Below are 9,592 nucleotides of genomic sequence, written 5' to 3'. Positions count from 1 at the left end.
TGGTGGTTACTGCTGAAAAGCATCAGAACCTCCCCTCACAGCAAAATAACTCTGAAAAACTTCTAGAAATGTGGAAGATTCACACTATCCAATTTCAAAACTTTTTATAAAGTTATAAAATGTATTCTAATTAATACAGGGTGTTATTTACAAAAGGATAAGCACATAGATCAACAGAATGGAAGAAACGGTTGAGAAGTAGACCCACACAAACACAGACACCTGATTCTGGACTAGGGTGCCAAGGCAATTCAATGAAGAAAGAACACTTACGTCAACAAACGGTTCTGGAACAGTTGGCTATCTATGTGCAAAAAGCAAAACGAAAACCTCCACACATTCTCCACATTCTATACAACAGTTCAGTCAAAATAGATTATCAATCTAAACATAAAAGGTAAAATTATAAAACTTCTCAAAGAAAGCAAAGGAGAAAACCTTCGTGGCCTTGTGTCTAGCAAAGAGTTATTCAACATAACAACAAAAGCACGATACTGGATGCTTGGGGCTGGTGCACTGGGACAACCCAGAGGGATGGTACAGGGAGGGAGGAGGGAGGAGGGAGGAGGGTTCAGGATGGGGAACACGTGTATACCTGTGGCGGATTCATGTTGATATATGGCAAAACCAATACAATATTGTAAAGTTAAAAAATTAAAAAAAAACAACAACAAAAGCATAATTCATTGTATACAAATTAATAAATTGAAACTTATCAAAATGTAAAACTCTCATTCTGTGAAAGACTTATTAAGAGAATGAAAAACTAAACCATGGAATGAGGGAAAATATTTGCAAAGCACATAGATGATAGAGAACTTATAACCAGAATACATAAAGAATTTCTAAAATTCAACTATAAGCAACCAACTCAATTATTTTTTAAATAGGCAAAAATCTGTGAACACTTGACTGAAGAAGGTATACCTGTGTCCAATTAGTGTATAGTCAGATGTTCAACAGCACTAGTCATTAGGGAAGTGCCAATTAAAATCATGAGGAAATACTACTACACGTTGGGTTGCCATTCCCTTCTCCAGGGGATCTTCCCAACCCAGGGATTGAACCTGGGTCTCCCAAATTGCAGGCAGATTCTTTACTATCTGAGCCACCAGGGAAGCCCAAGGAATTTACCCAAGTGAAATATACATGTATATAAGTGAATGTTGATAGCAGGCTTATCAGTTAGCATTGCAAAAACACTGTGACTCATATGTCCTTCAACAGAGAAAATATTTAATAGATAAACAAACTGGTTTATCCAAAACATGAAATACTACTCAACAATAAATATGGCTCAACTATCAATTTGCATAGCAGCATGGTTAAATCTTAAATACATTTCACTAAGTAAAAGAAGTCAGACTCAAAAAGCTATATAATGTATAGGTGGCTCAGAGGTTAAAGCGTCTGCCTGCAATGCGGGAGACCTGGGTTCGATCCCTGGGTTGGGAAGATCCTCTGGAGAAGGAAATGGCAACCCACTCCAGTATTCTTGTCTGGAGAATCCCATGGATGGAGGAGCCTGATGGGCTACAGTCCACGGGGTTGCAAAGAGTCGGACACAACTGAGCAAGGGACTTAAGAAGAGCAAAATATTGGGACAGAAAAGGTAGTGGTTGCTAGAGACTTGGGGATTGGGTTGGGTGAACAGATTAGACAACTCCAGGCTAATCATGAGAAAACGTGAGACAAATCCAAATCAAGAAATACTCTACAAAATACATGACCAGTATTCTTCAAAATTGTCATGGTCGTAAAATGAAAAAATGAAAGACCGAGAATCTATTACTACAGACTGGAGGAGACTGAAGAAACATAATGACCAAAGGCAATGCAGTACTCTAAATTAGATCTTGGAACAAGACATTAGTTGAAAACTGGAAAAATCCAAATCAAGCCTACAATTTAAATCAAATTAAAAAAAATACAAATACAAAAATACAAATCAAGCCAATAGTACTGTAATTAAGCTAGTTTCATAGTTTTGATCACTGTACCATGGTTATTTATATAAGATGTGAGCATTAGAGAAGCTGGATGAAGGGTATATGGGAATTCTCTGGACCATCTTTATAAGGCATCTCTACATCAAAAGCTACTTCAAAATAATAAGTAAGTAAAGCAGATAGCTAATGGGAAATTACTATAAAACATGGGGAGCTCAAGCTGGTGCTCTGTGACAACCTAGAGGGGTGAGATGGGGTGGGAGGTGGGAGGGAGGTACAGGAAGGAGGGGACATATGTATACCTATGGCTGACTCATATGGTTGATGTATGGCAGAAACCAATACAGTATTGTAATGTAATTGTCCTCCAAATAAAAATAAATTTTAAAATATAATAAATAAAAAATATAACCAAATAAACTGGACTTTTTAAAGCCATTCTTTAAAAAGACCTAATGGTTCAGTTTTCTCCATCATGTTTCCATGGCTAGAAATACCCTTGAATATATCAGGATATATTTAGCAAATTGGATGTCCACTTAGAAGTGGTCCACCAGCACTACTTTAAAAGATCACCTCTTCACCTAGAAAGGTTACTTCACCCCACTTCAGACTACCCCTGGGAATTCCCATCAACAATATTCTTGAGACTTCCCTGGATGTCTGGTGGTTAAGACTCAGCACTTCCACTGCAGGAGGTGTGGGCTCGCTCTCTGGTGAGGGAACTAAGATCCTGCATGCCGTGTGGTGCAACCAAAACAAAATTTATTCTTTCCATTGCAGGAATCAACACTGCCAGGAGGTATGGCAAACACAGCCTCTTCTAAAATGCCTTTGACGATTGCAGCAACATGAATGCAACCAGAGATTATCATACTAAGTGAAGCAAATCAAAAAGAGAAAGACATACACCATATGATACCCCTTATACATGGAATCTAAAATACGGCATACAAGAACCTGTCTACAAGGCAGAAACAGACTCACAGACAGAACAGACTTGTGGTTGCCAAGAGGAAGGGAGTCGGGGAGCAAAGGAGTGGGAGTGCGGCATCAGCAGATGTGAGCTATTACATACAGGATGGATAAACAACAAGGCCTACTGTACAGCACAGGGAACTATGTTCAATATCCTGTGATAAACCATAATGGAAAAGGATATTTAAAAAAAAAGAATGTACATGCATAACTGAGTCACTTTACTGTATAGCAGGGATTGGCACAACATTGTAAATCAGCTATGCTTCAATGTTAAAAATTAAGTTAAAAATGCCTTTGATGGTGTGCATGGTCCCTGCTCCTGCCCACTACCTCTCCGCAGGACCCAACACTGTGACACCCAGCCCCCAAGCTGAGGTCGCTCCAGTCTGTGTCCTTCCTTTGTCCTCTCTGCCTCCCACCAGAGCTTCTCTCACAGAACCACAAAGAACTGCTGTGTTTTTCACTCAGTCTCACTGTTCCTGTTCCCACACTTGATTTGGGCATCAGACCTGCAAGAGTTCAAGACTTAACAGGTGGTAGAACTCCATTTCTCTGCCTGTCTTTCAGTATCAAGAACTTCCCTGAAATTCAGAACTCACTAGTCCGGTCATTCATTCACCAGCAAGTATCCATGTACTGGGGGGTCAGGCTCTATGTTAGGAGCTAGGAATGAGATATAGTTGTTAAAAAAGAAACAATCCCCGAATGGAGTCACCTGTGCTAGATCCTATATCAGCAAACCGAGACTTTAGATAATAAGTCCGCCTCTCAGGAACGGGACCTTTAACCAATCAATCAGCACTAGTGAGGTAACCTACCTGATAGATTCCGCACCTTCCATCAAAAGAAAGGTGACTTTATCTGAAACACGCCACTCTTAGCCAGAAACTTCCTTTTTTTGGCCCCTCTGCCTATAAAATTCTTCCATTTTGTACAGCTTCCCTGAGCTTCTTTCTATTTGCTGCCTGATTCATAAATCACTGAGTAGAGCCAATTCCATTTCCAAATTTACTCAGTTTGATTCTTATTTTTTTAATACAGTAATGAGCAAAACAAATGATAAGAGTGGCATCAAACTCTTCAGAGAGTGTTTTCCATTATCCCTCACGCTCTTGGAAGCCTGGGTCAGCAGAAGAGGAAGAGAGTCAGTGACAAGAAAAAGTTTCTTGAAAACCAAATAGGAGGTCCCAAGATGCTACAGACCTACTGATAAAGTGGATGGAAACAAGCAGGGTAGCAGTTGCTTATGACATTGTATTCAAGGAAAGCATTTAGAGTTCAGAAATAGAGATTTAAAGATACAATGGCAAAATTCATAACAACTTGTCTAAAACTATTAATCAGGGCAGAAAACTTTCTGAAACTTTCTGCCTTGTTTAAAAAAGTCCTGGACTTCCCTGGTGGTACAGCGAATAAGCTGGAGGAGGAAATGGCAACCCACTCCAGTATTCTTGCCTGGAGAATCCCATAGACAGAGGAGCTCGGCAGGCTATAGTCCATGGGGTCGCAAGAGTCGGAAATGACGTAGCGACTAAACCACCACCACCACCACCACAGTGGATAAGAATACATCTGCCACTGCAAAAGACACAGTTTCAAGTCTTGATTCGGGAAGATCCCACATGCTGCAGAGAACCTCAGCCCATGTGCTGCAGCTACGGAAGCCCGTGTGCCCAGAACCTGTGCTGCTCAAGAGAAGCCACTGCAATGAGAAGCCCATGCTCTGCAACCAGAAAGCACCACCCCTCTCCCCAACTGGAGAAAACTTGCGCACAGCGACAAAGTCGCAGAACAAACAAAAATTAAAACTACAAATAAATAAAGAAGTCCTGAGTAAAGGGAAAACTAAATATGATGAACATTTTCAGAGACATCTCACCCATCAACCTTCTCTTTACTGGAATTACTTTACTATTGTAGAGTTAAATACACTCATAAAAGTTAACTGATTCTGAGTTTAGAAGTCCATTTTATCATCCTGTGTACTGCGCTCACATTTTAAAATCAGAAACAACCTCGCCGAGATAAAACTGATTCTTTTCTTCACTTCTTTTGGTTTTAATATTCCAAAAACAGATTACATGACTTGGGATGCTGTTTTCACCCCATGGTGATTTGCCTACCTTGTAAAGGAACAAGGAACTCTTCCTTCAACCCTCATTTTCCTAGTGATTTGTTTAAGATGAAAGATAAACATGTGTTTGTGTGCATTCAAGGGTGTGTATGCAACCATTTGTATATAAATAGATTTATTGTCTCTCAAGTCATTTATTGTGTAAAAAAACATTGGCCTCTGTAAAGAAACTGTCTCTCAAAATCAGTGTCTTCTGGCTTTATTATTCTAATATGGTGATTTATAATAAGAAATACACCCATCTTTATCCCCTTTTCTGGCACAGAATTCCTACAACCCTTGGAATTTCCTAAGTGACAAGATCAACAAAAAATGTCTCTTGTTGGGACTTCCCTGGTGGTCCAATAGCTAAGACTCCAGGCTCCCAGTGTAGGGGGCCCGGGATTGATCCCTAGTCAGAGAACTAGAACCCACATGCCGCAACTGAAAAGAGATCCCGTCCCGTATGCGGCAACAAAGAAGACCCTGAGTGCCTGAATGCCACAACAAAGACCCAGCACAGCCCAATAAATCAAAATATTTTTTTTAAAAGTCTTTTGCTATGTTACAAGGTGACTTTTGGAACATACCCCAAGAATGGGCCCCGACTTGGGTTGGAAAATTCGGTCCTAATCTCTGGTTTCCAGGACAGGGAGTGAGGCTGGAGGCTGAATCAGTCACCAGCGGTGGATGATCTCATCACTTGTGCCTAGGCAATGAAGCCCCCATAACACCCCAAAAGGACAGGGTTCAAAGAGCTTTCGAGTTAGTAAGCACACAAGGGGCAGGGGGGTGTGGCACCCCACAGAGGGCACAGAAACCCACACATGTGTAGTGACCAGAAGTGTCCAAAGTGTTCAGAGTAGTTAAAAAATAAATAAATAAAACAACTCACAGGTGGGGTTTTTTTCAACTCGATTATATCTTTCCTTAAGTAGTGAGGCCACCACAAAAGACCTTTAGGATGAAACGTCACAGTTAAGCCAACCCTGCGTCTAGCCTTTGGTGCACACAAAAGGATCCACACGTGTAGGCAATATAACACAGTGGGTAGGAACAGGGTCTCTGGGGCCACGTGGCTTGGGTTTGAATCCCAGCTCTCTCTCCTTCTCTCTCTCCCTCTTTGACTTTGGACAAGTTATTTAGTTTCCTGACCTGCAAAATGGAGAAAATAAAAGTACATTCTTCATAGGGCTGTTGTAAGGTTCAAACTTCATAATATATATGAAAGCGTTTGGACAGTGCCTAGCACATAAGAACTATATATAGAGAGAGATAGATGTAGATATTTGAAGTTATTATTATTTTCAATCAGTTCCCTGAGGTCACAAGTGAAACAGTTAAAGAGGGACTTAGGCGAACAGATGGTTGACTTAACTGGAGCTATTAAGAAATACGGCTCTCAATTCTGTGCTAGTGATTTATAAAGGAGAGTCTTCTCAAGTTCTCCCCTGGGCCCCACAATTGAAATAACACACCAGTGCATCCAAAAATATATGGGAGGGGACAGGAAACAAATCCTTCCATCATTTGCAGCTCCAGATTTAGACTTTTAAAATAAACAAATGATGTAGATTTGGAAATGATGCATCAACTGCTTCCTCTTGTGACATGATGAGTGGGAGCTATCACAGACCAGCACACCAAGTGCTAAGGAGACATTTTCCTCCAGACATTGAAGAAAAGCAACCACTCAGGATGATCCAAACCTGCAGTTCCTCAGAAAATGATCTGTCACCATCTCTTGTCACTTTGATGTTAATAATTATCGGCACGGAATGCATCCTTGGTATCCTCGCAAATGGGTTCATTGCAGGGATAAACACAGCTGAATGGATTCACAGTAAGGTACTCTCCACCAGTGGCAAGATCCTGCTTTTCCTGGGTGTATCCAGAATAGTTCTACAAAGCTGCATGATGCTAGAACTTACCTTAAGCTCAACATCCCCGCAGTTTTATAATGATGACATCATGTATCACACATTCAGAGGATGTTTCATGTTCTTAAATCACTGCAGCCTCTGGTTTGCTGCCTGGCTCAGTGTCTTCTACTTCGTGAAGGTGGCGGATTTCTCCTACCCCCTTTTCCTCAAGCTGAAGTGGAGAATTTCCGGACTGATGCCCTGGCTTCTGCAGCTATCAGTGTTTGTTTCCTTGGGCCAGAGTGTGCTCTTCTTCCAAAACAACTATACTATGAATTGTAACAATCTTTTTTCTCTCCCGTCCTTCAACTCCACTAAGAAAAAGTCCTTCGCGGAGTCCGCTGTGATCAACCTGGTTCTTTTCCTTAACCTGGGGATCTTCATCCCTCTGATCATGTTTATGCTGGCGGCCACCCTGCTGATCATCTCTCTCAAAAGACACATCTTCCACATGAAAAGCAACGCCACTGGCTCCAGAGACCCCAGCATGGAGGCTCACCTGGGGGCCATCAGAGCCATCAGCTATTTTCTCATTCTCTATATTTTCAAAGTACTTGCTCTCTTTCTCTACATGTCCAACTTCTTTGACATCAATAGTCCCTTGAATATTTTGTGCAAAATCATCATGGCTACCTACCCTGTGGGCCATTCCATTCTACTGATTCAGGACAATCCTGGGCTGAAAAGAGCCTGGAAGAGGCTTCAGACTCAAGTTCACCTTTATTTTAAAAAGTAGTCTCTAAGATTCACACTCAAAGCACCTGCCCCAACCAGCTCTGCCTTTTCCTCATCTAGACAGCTCTCTTCCTACCTTCTTTCTTCCCCAGACCTGATCTGATCCTTTCACTCGGTGTGTTTTTGGTATTGGAGGTGGATCTTCATTTCTCTCTTTTGCTTCATGGGCACAATCTGAGTGATGCTTGACAAATTCCTCACCTGAGTCTTCCATTTCTACCCCACCCCCTTTATCTGAAGCAGTGACTATGGACACTGGCCACACATCAGAATCTCTAGAGGAAATTGTTTTTTAATACCAGTGTCCATGCTGGCCCCAAATCAACGAAGTCAAGATTTCTGGGGCTGGAACTTGGACAATTTGCTCAGTTCTCCAGGTGATTCTGATGAGCCTGAGTTGATGCAGCCATCAAAATAAAGCAAGGCTTTACAACTTGAACTTCTGGCAACTTCTCTCCTTCCCCATTCACATGTCTTTTAAACAGATTCAGATTATTCAGGAAGCTTTCTGAGTAACATCTGGAAATGCATTTTATCTCCATCCTCTAAAAACATAATCTGAGTAATTTGGAATATTTATCAAAATTAATGAACTGTGGTGTTGGAGAAGACTCTTGAGAATGAATCCCTTGGACTGCAAGGAGATCAAACCAGTCAATCCTAAAGGAAATGAGTCCTGAATATTCATTGGAAGCACTGACGCTGAAGCTGAAGCTCCAATACTTTGGCCACCTGATGTAAAGAGCTGACTTATTGGAAAAGACCCTGATGTTAGGAAAGATTGAAGGCAGGAGGAGAAGGGGATTACAGAGGATGAGATGGTTGGATGGCATCACCAACTTGATGGACATGAGTTTGAGCAAGCTCCAGGAATTGGTGATGGACAAGGAAGCCTAGCATGCTGCAGTCCATGGGGTAGCAGAGTCAGATACAACTGAGTGACTGGACTGAACTGAATCAGAATTAATAATACATAAAATACCCTTCAGGGTTGCCCTGGTAGCCCAGTGGTAAAAACTCCACCTGCCAATGCAGGAGACCCAGATTCAATCCCTCGGTTGAGAAGATCCCCTAGAGAAAGAAATGGCAACCCACTCCAGTATTTTTGCCTGGGAAATCCCATAGACAGGAGCCTGGCAGGCTATAGTCCATGGCATCACAAAAGAGACATGACTTAGCAATTAAACAACAAAATACCTTTCAACCTCAAAATTATTGTCTAAGAACTTTCCCCAAAGATTTGGTCATATACATACAAGTGAAGAAATACTTGCAGGAATATTATCACTGTAGGACTATTCATCAATGAGAAAAATCATACCTCTGAAAAGGATATGCATGCATTTTTAAAATGAGACAGATTACTGTGTCATGAAATGAAAATATCACCAATATATTGTTAAGTTCAAAATGCAAGCAGATATTTTATGATTTAATTTATGTGTTTTAATGGAATATAATGCTTCCTGTATATATATATGTATATATAATGTTTCTAGAAGGATGTACCAAAAATGATTTAACATACGATTTCTGAATAGTGACATCGGGTGTCTGGGGATAATGAAATATTTGCACTCAATTTTAATCTTTTCCCATTGTTTGAACTACTTAGAACTTGTATGCACTAATTTTAAAATTATAAGATTTATATTGTTTCTTTGATTTCAAGGGCTAATTTCAAGGATAAAGAATCCACCTGCAAAATTCAATTCCTCAGTTCAATTCCTGGGTCAATACGATCTGCTGAAGAAGGGATAGGCTACCCACTCCAGTATTCTTGGGCTTCCCTGGTGACTCAGCTGGTAAAGAATCCACCTGCAATGCGGGAGACCTGGCTTCGATCCCTGAGTTTGGGATCACAAAAATGAAATCTCATAAACAAAATCACA

The 9,592-nt window shown here is 40.9% G+C and overlaps 1 protein-coding gene across 1 annotated transcript; it reads left to right on the top strand.

Moving 5' to 3' along the window:
* Nucleotides 1-6,427: 6,427 nt before the first annotated feature.
* On the top strand, nucleotides 6,428-8,108 carry TAS2R39 (taste 2 receptor member 39). Its single transcript, XM_086398095.1, has one exon. The coding sequence runs from the start codon at nucleotides 6,655-6,657 to the stop codon at nucleotides 7,699-7,701; it is 1,047 nt and encodes a 348-aa protein (XP_086254221.1). The 5' UTR covers nucleotides 6,428-6,654; the 3' UTR covers nucleotides 7,702-8,108.
* Nucleotides 8,109-9,592: the final 1,484 nt, after the last annotated feature.

The sequence above is a fragment of the Bos grunniens genome, chromosome 4 (genome assembly GCF_055505025.1).
Source record: "Bos grunniens cultivar Pamir isolate PY7600 chromosome 4, Bosgru_T2T1.0, whole genome shotgun sequence".
NCBI classification, from domain to species: domain Eukaryota; kingdom Metazoa; phylum Chordata; class Mammalia; order Artiodactyla; family Bovidae; genus Bos; species Bos grunniens.
The sequence above is the reverse complement of the archived record's forward strand: the minus strand, read 5'-3'. Positions and strand labels throughout refer to the sequence as shown.

Excerpts from the sequence above, each read along its gene's own strand:
- TAS2R39 (XM_086398095.1), top strand. The coding sequence starts at position 6,655 with ATGATGAGTGGGAGCTATCACAGACCAGCACACCAAGTGCTAAGGAGA.